This window comes from Esox lucius, chromosome 9 (genome assembly GCF_011004845.1).
Source record: "Esox lucius isolate fEsoLuc1 chromosome 9, fEsoLuc1.pri, whole genome shotgun sequence".
Lineage (NCBI taxonomy): Eukaryota > Metazoa > Chordata > Actinopteri > Esociformes > Esocidae > Esox > Esox lucius.
This window is the reverse complement of record NC_047577.1, coordinates 10460632-10472662: the sequence shown is the minus strand read 5'-3', so window position 1 is coordinate 10472662 and position 12031 is coordinate 10460632. Positions and strand designations below refer to the sequence as shown.

The window sequence follows — 12031 nt, the reverse complement described above, 5'->3', positions numbered from 1 at the left end:
GCGGACATTCTGTGTCAGCTGCCCTGTGAGATGACAGTAAGTTGCAAATTGCAGAGAAGAGTTTCACCGTTCATTTCCAGGTGGGGGACCAGCACGAAAAGGTAAATGTTTCAGGACTACGGTTTGCCAAGATCCAAGAACTAAAGTTGAGGTCAGAAACCAAATGTCTCCTTTTGGCAAATTGTGGCTTACACAGTATTCCGAACTATGCATGATTTTACTTGGGTTTCTGAGATTATGGTAAAGGAAAAAAGCTATAGTTCAGAAATACACGCTGATTTGTAATTTGACAGGTGTTTCTGAGGCAATAATACTCAGTTTCTTTTTTCCATATTACTGTCCAGTAGGCTTTTACAGTGAGTTTGGAAGATGTTCAGACCCCTTAGTTTTCTCCACATGTTGTGGTGTGATACCTAATGACTTAATACTTAATTGTTTAAAAAATATTTTTCCAGTTTAAAAACATCTCATATAATAACAACAGGAAAACAATGAGAAATCTGTGCCAATGTATTCAAAATAAACAGAAATACCTCGTATTACATACATGGGTATTCAGATACTTTATTTAGCATTTTGTATGAATGCCTTAGGCAGCAACACCAACTTCAAGTCTTCTAGGGTAATGCCTCCACCAGCATGGCACACCTGGATTTGGGCAATTTCTTCCATTCTTCCTTGCAGATCCTCTCAAAATCTGTCCGATTAGACGAGTAGCACCAGTGAACTGAGATATTCAGATCCCCATACAGACGTTCAAGCCCGGACATCCGGGTGGGCCAAATAAGGACATTCACAGACCTGTCCCAAAGCCACTCCTGCACTGTGTGGCCTTTGGGTTGATTAACCTTCACATTTATTTAGCCTCTGAGGGGAATAGAGTTTGTCTACAGACAGAGTAGAGGTTGCCAGAATGCCGGATCCACTAAAACAGCACCCCCTGTGGGACAAACAACCACTTGAGTTGAATAAGGTTCAGGACAGCAGTTCATTACACCATTAGAATGCATTACTAAATAATAACATTAAACGAGGTCATCATCATTCAAACACGGTACAAAATATATTCTAAGACACAAATGTATTAAAAAACAAAGTACAAATTTTATTGTCTTTCTTTACAAAGGCCTGTTTTTCCCCCAACAAGTTTTTTTTTCTTAAACAAAATATAACAACGTCTCATTAACCTGGACTGACATGAACAGAAACGAAATATAAAAAAGTCTGTAATAAAAAAAAAATGTGACAGAAGGAGGAAACAGAGAGATAGACAGAGAATATGACAGAGTTAGAGAGAGGAGATATGAACACAGCTGTTCGGTTTAAATCGCAGCAAAAAAGAGCTTAATCAACACAGTAAAAATAATCCAAATCAATTTCATTGTCACTGTTGTCATTCTCGATTCAGGCAGTAAAGACTGGGAAGTGCTTTATATCAATAATATCTAATTATTGATAATGATTGATTATTAAGAGATCATCTCTTTTCTTTTTCTTTTTTAACACCAGTGCTGAAATATGACACACATCTTTTGTATAAAAACCTTTTTTTTTTTTTTTTTTTTACTGAAAGAAAAACGAACAAAAAAGGACAATGAATAGGATATTTATTCCCAAACGGCACAATACCCCCTAGATAGTGCCCTAAGTATGACCAGGGCCCTGCTCAAAACTGAGTGCACTATCTAGGGGACATTGGTTCCCGTTTGGGACTCAGCCACCATACTATCAGCACACAGACACTATTCTAGCCCGGCTTGAAGGTCACACACTTAATAGATAACAGCCAGGTCACCGTCCGGTCCAGTTCCTCCGCCATGACAATAAAAAGGCGAGAACACGAACAGGTCTGGGACCAGGCTAAACTGGCAATTATTTTGTAACCAGTACATCTGACATGGGGGGGGGGGGGGGGTCTCAGGTGGGGTCCCAGCTAGCCGAGGCAACGGACCGGCTGAACTCATCGAGCAGTACGACGAGCACTGACATTCGACATACCTGGTCTTTAGGGTGGGCTTAGTGACAAAGGCAGCACGAACTACTCAAACCGGGGAAAGAACAGACATAAATCAACAGTATCAATTGGCAATAAAGCATGAACAAAGGATACAATACAAAAAAAACGAACAAAACGAGTTCATATGAAAGGAATGTTTTTACAGCATCACATTAGCATGGTGGGGGGGGGGGGGGACCAGGGGTTTTCCCGTGTGATTGCGACATCTGACCGGGAAAAGCTCTGGACGCCAACCGTGGAGTGTAGTTCGGTCAGGGCAGACCCTTAAGATCATATCGGAGAAACCTTGGACTTCCATCATGGGAAATAAACAAAACAGGAATTCCAGTCCCGTTCCCAAACGACATATCAGGTTATGGGGGGCGAGGGGGCGGGGCATATTTCTGGTTCAGTGCTTGTCTGTGTTCCCCGAGCGTCGCCGTTCAGGTAAGGACGTGCGCCCAGGTGCTGTGGAAACCCCCCAGGTCCCGGGGGTGTATGCTCTCCACAAGCACCGTCAGCAGAAGGTACAGCATTCTATAATGTACTGTATGTATAAGACCAGCATGACACCCGACGCCAAACTATATGAATGTTGTTCTCACGTTCTCTCTTGTTGGGAGGTGCATAGATTAAAAAATATATATCATCACCCAAATATCTTTCACCCAATATTACTTTTTTGTTGTACCCAATAATCAACACTAAGCCCACATGTCAAACACTTACTGTAGCTTGGAATTGCATAAATACCTAAAATGTTTAGTGCATAGTCACTGAAAGAAAACAAATCTTAAAACATAGGATTGAGCTGAGAACGCCGTGACAAATAATGAGCACAAATCTGCCATCTACATTCAGTAACTCTGACTGGCGCTGAAGAAAAGAAACATTTTCTTTAAGAGAATCACAACTTTAAAACTTCTGAGAATGGTCCACTGTCTGCTTCCACCCGCGACCCAACAGAACCAGTGGACCAGCTTATTCTGTAGCTTTCATTCACTTGAACAGCGGGACCGGGTCAAACAGCGGTCAATCTCCCAACCTGCCGCTGACCGTCGTCTTGTGACACGTTGCCATGACCACACCAGACGGATCGGTGATGGCGGCCAAAGGGTAATTTTACAAGTGCACCCCTTTGTCCTGGCCTCTGACGGCGGAGTCCAAATGCCCACAGCGGGCACCAGGGAGGTTCTGGCTTACTCAAACTGGTTTTAACTGGTAAGGAAGTACATTCTCCGTTGCACAGGTAACGGCGTGGTACTTGGAATACCGTTACACGGGTCGTTACAAGTGTAGGTGATTGTTTGAAGCAACCGTACAAAACGGGGCAGGGGCAGAGACCATCAACACGGAGACCATCACCACAGAGACTCCTGCATCCCAAATGGCAACACGAGCGCACTTCTTGGCCTGTGTGGTAGCCCTATAGGTGCGGGTAAAAACAGGGCACCACAGAGACGACAGGGTGCCGTTTGAGACTAATGCCCGGGTACCCATGTCCCTACAGGAAGAGGTCCTCATCGGAGACGTTACCAGAGCTCAGCACCTACCGGGAGGGTCGAGATTCCTCATAATGCCAAAGACAGAGAAAATGAACAATGTATAAAGAGCAAATGAAAACATTTCTATGGGAAAAGCAGTCGGCGCCTGGAGGGAAACATTGTGTTTAGTCTTTTACAGTGGGTTGGCATCGTAACCGATTTGAGATTTAATTTGGATCTCGCTAGAACGGGGGGGGAGGGGGAGTACTCGTCTTTCTCTACCAGACAAGGCTGCGTTGATGTGTGTCTGAGTATTGACCTGTGCGTTTGAAAGGTGTGTGTGTGTGTGTGTGTGTGTGTCAGCAATCAGTTCATCAAACACACTATCCCTGCAGTGTCAAACTGACTGGAGAGACGGCGGTCTACGTGTGTCGGGGGATGTGTGTGTGTGTGTGTGTGTGTGAGAGAGTGAGTTTTTATATTCATGTGGCAGCGAAAGGTTCATGAATCCGCCTTGGTTCCAGCTGCCTGGCCGTCACAACGTGAACACAACTCCGTAGGGCGACTCGCCCATGATTCAGTTCATGGAGCAGTCCTCCTCTGCCTCACTGTCAGAGGCCGTGTCGGAGCCGGCCGTATCCATGGAGACGTGGGCGGGGCTGACGATGACTGCTCGTCTCCTCTCCTCCTCTGCGCTGCCCCTCCTCTCCTGCGTGCGCTCTATGTGCTGGATGGCCTGGACGGGTCAGAGGTCAGACAGCCCCATGTTAGTTAACGGAGTACATCTCTTAACACATGCCAGTTTAGGGCCCAATCCAAAATTGACCACTAAGCACTGGTGAATGGATGTTCACCCTATTCCACGAGACACGCTCGCACCAGCCAAACCCTGTTAGGCCTACTGATTGGGCTAATCACATCTAAGTCAATGTTTCACTGCACGGTCGGCTAATGTGGAAGCTGGGTGAAACACAGTAAGACTATTTCGGGCCCAAAATAACTCCCATCCATTCCTCGCTTCCAGCTGGAGTGTTTCGCTTTCACATCCAGTCAAAGTGGCTGAAAAAAGCTGCATGAACGAATGTCTTTGTATTTTAAAAGGTATTTTACAGCAATGACTCAATGTAGTTTCCAGTGGTGGTTCTCTCACAAGAACAGAAACCAAGTAGAAATGTAGCAACCAGGAAATTATAGAGGGATTTCAATTTCCCCAGCCTGCCATTGTTAGTATTTTATTAAAATTCCCATTAAGCCCCTTGCCAAGGCTTTGGCACAGGGGAAGTACAAAACACCAAAAGTAAAGTAGTACATTTTTTGGAAATCAATAATGAGACATATAATGTCGGATCAAAAACAGACAGCTTATTATTAGTGCGAGAGGCTAAAACACGCGAAATTCAAATTATTGCTAGAAATTGAAGCTGTCATGCAGGGTCGTACCAGCTGTTTCACCAGGACTGAAACACTCACCTGTACGATGGTATCCAGGTTCTGCCGGGACGTTGACACTGTGCTGGTGTTGGAGGCGGGGCTCATGGTCACCACGGTGACATGGTGTGGGGTTAGCGTGGGCGCGGGGACGATGACTGTGGGGTGGTGGGTGGGGGCCGGGGGCGTGGCAGAGGACCTCACCTGGAAGGGGAGAAGAGAGATGATGAGAAAGGTGTTGACCTGGGGGGCCCAGTGGTCTTTGCCCCTGCCTCTGACGGACTGCTGCAGTGTGGGTCCAAATGTGCCCCTCGGCCGTTTCAGCCCCTCTGCTATTTAGATTCTAATAAAGCATAGCATGTCTAAAAGTACACCGTAAAAAAATAACAAAATAAACTGTGAGGGGAAGAGAAAAGGTCAAGAGGGAGGCCCGGAAAGTTAATGTTCTGTAGGCATGTGTCATGTGTCATTAACCGGAGGGCCGGGTGTCATTAGTCATTACCAGAGGGCCGGGTGTCATTAGTCATTACCAGAGGGCCGGGTGTCATTAGTCATTAACCCGAGGGCCGGGTGTCATTAGTCATTAACCCGAGGGCCGGGTGTCATTAGTCATTAACCAGAGGGCCGGGTGTCATTAGTCATTAACCAGAGGGCCGGGTGTCATTAGTCATTAACCAGAGGGCCGGGTGTCATTACCCGAGGGCCGGGTGTCATTACCCGAGGGCCGGGTGTCATTACCCATTACCCGAGGGCCGGGTGTCATTACCCATTACCCGAGGGCCGGGTGTCATTACCCATTACCCGAGGGCCGGGTGTCATTACCCGAGGGCCGGGTGTCATTACCCGAGGGCCGGGTGTCATTACCCGAGGGCCGGGTGTCATTACCCGAGGGCCGGGTGTCATTACCCGAGGGCCGGGTGTCATTACCCGAGGGCCGGGTGTCATTAGTCATTACCCGAGGGCCGGGTGTCATTAGTCATTACCCGAGGGCCGGGTGTCATTAGTCATTAACCCGAGGGCCGGGTGTCATTAGTCATTAACCAGAGGGCCGGGTGTCATTAGTCATTAACCAGAGGGCCGGGTGTCATTAGTCATTAACCAGAGGGCCGGGTGTCATTAGTCATTAACCAGAGGGCCGGGTGTCATTAGTCATTACCAGAGGGCCGGGTGTCATTACCCGAGGGCCAGGTGTCATTACCCGAGGGCCAGGTGTCATTACCCATTACCCGAGGGCCGGGTGTCATTACCCATTACCCGAGGGCCGGGTGTCATTACCCGAGGGCCGGATGTCATTACCCGAGGGCCGGGTGTCATTACCCATTACCCGGGGGCCGGGTGTCATTACCCATTACCCGGGGGCCGGGTGTCATTACCCATTACCCGGGGGCCGGGTGTCATTACCCGGGGGCCGGGTGTCATTACCCGGGGGCCGGGTGTCATTACCCGGGGGCCGGGTGTCATTACCCGGGGGCCGGGTGTCATTACCCGGGGGCCGGGTGTCATTACCCGGGGGCCGGGTGTCATTACCCGGGGGCCGGGTGTCATTACCCGGGGGCCGGGTGTCATTACCCGGGGGCCGGGTGTCATTACCCGGGGGCCGGGTGTCATTACCCGGGGGCCGGGTGTCATTACCCGGGGGCCGGGTGTCATTACCCGGGGGCCGGGTGTCATTACCTGTGGGCTGTGTCGGTCCCTCTCGGCGGTGTGTTCATGGAGCTGCTGTAACCTCAGTAATGTCTGTGTCTGTATGTGGGCCTGCTCCTCCTGGACCTGCTGAGTGATGACCTTCAGCCTCTCTGGGTGAAGTGCAGTGTCCAGAGAACGAACCTGGACCAGGAGTGGAACAAACAAACCAATTCAGCCTCCAAGTCCCAACATTCCTCATTCCCCGTTCTCCATACACATCCCCAGGGTGTTGCTTCAGTCCCCAACCCTCTGTTTCCCCTCTCACCTGCTCCTCCAGTAACATCCTCGCTGAGCGCTCCTTGTCCAGCTGTTGCCTCAGCTCCAAAATCTCTCTCCTCAGCTCCTCTCCCTTCTCCTCCTCCAGGATGTCTGGGGAACCAATCCCTTCATCCTTTTCCTCTGCCCCGCGCCTCCTCTTAGGGGAGGAACCACTGAATTCCTGCAGGAGGACAGAGGGAGGAGATGAAGTTTAAAGCCCTTTATATTAATTACTGGCAAGGTACAGTGTCCATGAACTATAGCCTTGGCATTCAGTGGCTTATAAACAGGGGGGTCCGGATCCGGATTACTGATTGGCTAATACCAATAGTATATGAGACTGTCATACCTGTGATATACATCACATCACTTTCTAATGCTCTTATCCCATTTTGTAACCGATTTATAATAGTATTAAGGCATCTCCGGGGATTGTGGTATCTACCACGGCTAAGAGCTGTGTCCGGGCAGGGTGTGATTGGTTGTGCCTAAGAACAGCTGTTTGCGGTGGTAATATTGGCCATACACCTCAAGCCTCACTGCTTACACATGCCGCGGCTATTAGCCAACCAGCATTCACGATTCACAGCACCCGGTTCATGGACGAATAAATGTACCTGTATGAAGCGTTTGAGCTGGTTGTTCTGCTGCAGCAGCTGGGTCTTCTCCTGCTCCAGAGCAAAGATGTAGTCGGACGTCTGCTGCAGGATGGCAGCCTGAGTGGAACAACATCACTGCGTTGGAACGATGCAACATTTACACACCGCATCTATCTAGCGAAACCACTCGGAGACAGAATGTGGATGGCTATAGTCCAGAACAGAGCTATTAACTCGGTCCCCGGAGGGCTGAAACACCCCTGGTATCCACCCACTCCTTCTAGAGACCTGGTAAGTCAGGGATGTCTAACTACCAGAAAAGCAGAAGTGTTTTGGCCGTCCAGGGCCGGAGTTGACTATCCCTGGTCTAGTATTATAGCACTTAGTAAAGTTGGAGTGATTCCAGGATTACTACATAGCAAAAATGAAACCAAGAAGCAGACCCAAATCCGCAGTACTTTAAAAACCTGCGTTTTTTTTCCATCTTGGAAAGTAAATGTGTTTCTAAATGACAGCATTTTTTCCCCTTCAACTTCAAGGCTTTTCATAAAAATGTGGCAGCTTTTCTCACCTTCCTCACCACCAACAAGCCTTCCAATAGTGATGAGAACCGCGAGAATTGACACACTATCGTATTGTCCCTCACATGCACCGTGTGATAACATACGCCCTTCTGTGTGTGTACGCGCTCGTGTGTGTGTGTGTGTTAAGAAGCTCCTGAAGGCAGGGGAGTCCTCACCTTGCTCAGTTTCTCTCCATCCGTGTGCGGCAGGAGGGTCTTCAGGGACTGGAACCCCGCATTGATGCTCTGCATGCGGCGCCGCTCGTTGCTGTTGGCGATCTCCCGACGGATACGCCGCTCCTGGTCCTGGGCTGTCTCCGGGCTAAGAGGAATGTTCGCCAGACTGGAGGGAGAGAGAGGAAAGAGAGGGGATGAGTGAGGGAGAGAGAGGAAAGAGAGGGGATGAGTGAGGGAGAGAGGAGGGGATGGAGAGAAAGAAGAGATGAATATGTTACATTTAATTCAGGCTTTAGGAATTATAAATAAAATATAGGTAAATATTTCACCCTGTGTATACATACAACCATCCTATGCCTGTGTTGCTGTTGGGGGTCCCCCCCCCCCAACACATACACACACACACACACACACACACACACACAATGACAGGTAATATGATACCATCCTTGCTACTACCATTCCACCACACCCCCTACCTACATTCTACCAGTGGTAGTGACGAGAGCCAATAGGAGCTCAGGGCCCTAAGTCCCACTGAACTCAACGGCCTTCAGCCACCTAAACAGAGGAGGAACTGCTGCTCCTCTGTTTACTCAGCCAGGGTAATATCTAACCCAAGGTTTCCCAACAGTCTCCTCTGCCCACCCCTCCTTCATCCTTCTTAACATGCTTGTGTGCGCCATACATTGACACACCTAACCAATTTGTTTTCGTTTCACCGTTACTTGGCCGGCAAAGTCAGTCGAGAACAAACACTCCCTTTCCGCGGCGACCTGGCCGAAAGACATACAATTGCAAGAGGACAGGAAGACACACAGAGGCAAATGCTGTTGACAATACTAATATGTAAAGACAAGAAATAAGCACAACCACCTAACCAACCAACACATCTAGATCGGGGCATTCAGCAAGTGCATTGATCAGTAAGCACTTCGGTCAGTTTGATCTTGTAGAGTATTGAAAAGAGTCACCTTTAGCTGTGTTTTGCCCCTTTGTGGTCTCCCGTGTGTACCCGGAGAGACCAGTGTGACATTACAACTAGGGTGCCGATTAACCAATTGCGAACAGCAGACGGTCAGCAACATTCCGGTGGTTTAGAAGGTGCTCGTGTCCAGTGTGACGTCCAGGTCGGTGTGACCACATGGAAGGGCAAACTACGTTTTTGAATGAAGGTTAAAGGGCATGTTAAGTTACACGCTATTAAAAGTCACAGTGGTTCACGCAGTGTTCAGTTCGGGTGCAGACACACTACGAGCATTGACCTGGCATCGGCGTTGACAGTGTGACGCCTGTCTAAGCCAGAAACCCACCAAAACCATTACTCTCACCTCTGTATTGCCATTCACAACACAGAATGGCACGGGACGTGACAACGCGAGTTGCACGGCAATACAACAGAACATTGAGAAACTCCCATTGACACTAATACAGGTTTTTCGAAGGTGGCGGCCTGTTCATTAGGATGACAAATCAATAAAAAGAAAACAGCTGCACCATACTGCTTGTTTTCTAAAGCATCTATGATGTCATTCTGCAGACGGTTTAACCGGCTCCTGAAGAAACTGATCAGGTGTGCCAGTTTGGCATTAATCTTCAACGGGAAATGTCTACAGTATATTTTCCCAGAGACTAGCAGCAGTGCATTACTCACGCCAGACCTTGCAAAGAGTTCTGGAAGAACCTGATCTGTAAATCAATTAAGAAGTAAATTATAGCAGGGCTTATATAATTCACAACTGGACAGACTGCTTAACTGTGCGCAACAGACTCAGACATTTGGAAAACATGGATCCAAGTAGCAGCAATTTGCATAAATCTATGCACAAAAACATACCTTACATTCAGTTAATCTTAAAATCAAGATGGAAAGTTAAGTCAACATAACGGAGTAAAAAGGATAATAAACATCCGACAAAATAATTTGGATTGAAACGTATTCAAACTGCGCAAAAAAAAAAAACAAGCAAGATCACAACAGCGCATTCATTAATTGGGTCCCAAGTCAAGCAGCGTTTAAGGTGTTTACAACCTCTGGTTTCCGTGGCTAGCTCGAGTCGAGCATGTCTGGCTTACCAGTCTCGGACCCAACTAATCAATACAACGACATATTTTGAATAAGAAGTTTCACTCTGATTCCAGAGTAACTACTTTGTAACTAAGTGGCTAGTAATTACAATGATTGTATTCCGTCGTGCCATACGGATTACGGAAACAGTCGTTAGCTTAGAAACGAGGTGAAATTTGACACCAAGACCACCCCCTTCGCTTTGAGAACAATGCATTCTCCCTTCGTCTACCTATTTGAAACATTATTACCACCCCCACTCGATTAAACATTACCTACACAATAGTAATGCATAAGAAATATTTTTATATAGTTCAATAATGGGGAAATTGTGCGTTGTTTATTATTTATAGTCAAAGGCGGCTGCGGATGTTGAACATACGGCCATGCCATGCTACTAGCTCGAGAGCTTGGCCAGTTTCAGTACACGACACACAAGCATGGCCGCGCTGCCCACGAGCTAGCTGGTTAGCAATGGCAGGAACAAGCACGCGCTAGACCACCTAGGTTAAAGACGCGTTAGAACCAAAGCCAGTAAACTTTCAAACGCTGTTTGTTTCCGTAACAAAATCAAAATTATAGGATTTTAGTAGCCACTAACGGGGGGCAAACGCCTTAGAAAACATCTGGAACAGTGGCTAGCGCGTGCTAACTACAGCAGCCCGGAGCGGCGGGTAGTGTGGTAGTAACCACGTGGTTTGTTTTAACTGGATACAAAATGTATCGATTTCAGGTATTTGTTTAAATGTTTTCGCTACAACTGTCACCACCGACGGTTATTATTGGCACAGTTGGCGATTACACTGTTTAGGGACATATATTAAATAACTGTTTTCGTCCCGCCCTTGGGGTATGCGCTCATATGCATAGCTAACATATCTGGCTAACATGCAATCATAGCTTCCAAACCATGTTGTGCCAATTTGTTGTAGCTCGCTAGCTAGTAGAGGCAGGCAATTAATAACAACAACACATTTGCAATCAAAAACACAATACACATCTAATCGAAAGCATTATCATGGGGATCTTGCAATACACACCTACAAAGCCCTCCGATTACATCCTTTTCCGATTTCTTGAATTGCTGTAAAGCTTTCTCCGTAGGCATCATGAAGTATTCCATGCTTTAGCTAGCTAACGTTTGCTATCTCCAGCTGTAACCCCTTGAGTCCGGTCTGGTTTTGTAAGCTATTTTCGCGTTCCTTGTCGTAAAAATACACTCCTATTTACAGTGTTCGATTGCACATAACTACGTATTCCGTAGTATTATTGATTCTTCGATGTTGTTGCTCAAAAGGCCAACTGTGTTTAGCTCCAGCTGATGCGGGATTCCCTGCGTGTGTGCAGTGTGTGTGGTGCCTCCGCCTACTACTACGCGTGTGTGTGCGTGTGTTTGCAGCTGATCAGTGTCTCGAGGCGGGAAACAGCTGGTCGGAATCAAGGAGCGCTCATGAGCCTCGTTTTTTTCATTTTTTTTCTCTTTGCACAGCAGACCAGACTACGCACAAAGAGCTACTTTGAGACAGAAACATTAGGGCCTATTGAAGAGAGAACGGGGCAACTGGTGCTTATATGAGGAAAAGCCAAATGTGTCAACGGAAAATATACATCTACGAGGCCAACGCAACAACCCAAAGCAAAATAACTACAAATAATAATAAATTCTCTATACATTCTATTAAACAACATCTATTATTATTATATTATAACAGTAGGCTATATTGTCTTCAGAGAGACACATATTACATAAGAGGTATTTTCTGTTAGTTCCAA

At 47.3% G+C, this 12031-nt stretch overlaps 1 protein-coding gene across 2 annotated transcripts; it reads right to left on the bottom strand.

Moving 5' to 3' along the window:
- Positions 1-1082: 1082 nt before the first annotated feature.
- On the bottom strand, positions 1083-11765 carry LOC105012106 (transcription factor AP-4). Of its 2 annotated transcripts, none has more exons than XM_010872737.5 (7): positions 11299-11765; positions 8191-8356; positions 7470-7568; positions 6860-7033; positions 6583-6735; positions 4951-5112; positions 1083-4216 (listed from the first exon to the last, which is right to left on the bottom strand). In XM_010872737.5, the coding sequence occupies exons 1-7, from the start codon at positions 11379-11381 to the stop codon at positions 4058-4060; spliced, it is 996 nt and encodes a 331-aa protein (XP_010871039.1). In that variant the 5' UTR covers positions 11382-11765; the 3' UTR covers positions 1083-4057. The 2 variants fall into 2 exon arrangements, with proteins under 2 accessions (XP_010871039.1, XP_034150329.1); XM_034294438.1 differs by lacking the exon at positions 11299-11765 and adding an exon at positions 9165-9903.
- Positions 11766-12031: the final 266 nt, after the last annotated feature.

Coding starts and splice junctions, on each gene's coding strand:
- LOC105012106 (XM_010872737.5), bottom strand. CDS start 11,381: ATGGAATACTTCATGATGCCTACGGAGAAAGCTTTACAGCAATTCAAG. Junction 7,034..7,469: donor AGCTCAAACGCTTCATACAG/GTACATTTATTC, acceptor GTCCTCCTGCAG/GAATTCAGTGGTTCCTCCCC. Junction 5,113..6,582: donor GGGACCGACACAGCCCACAG/GTAATGACACCC, acceptor CTCCCCTTCCAG/GTGAGGTCCTCTGCCACGCC.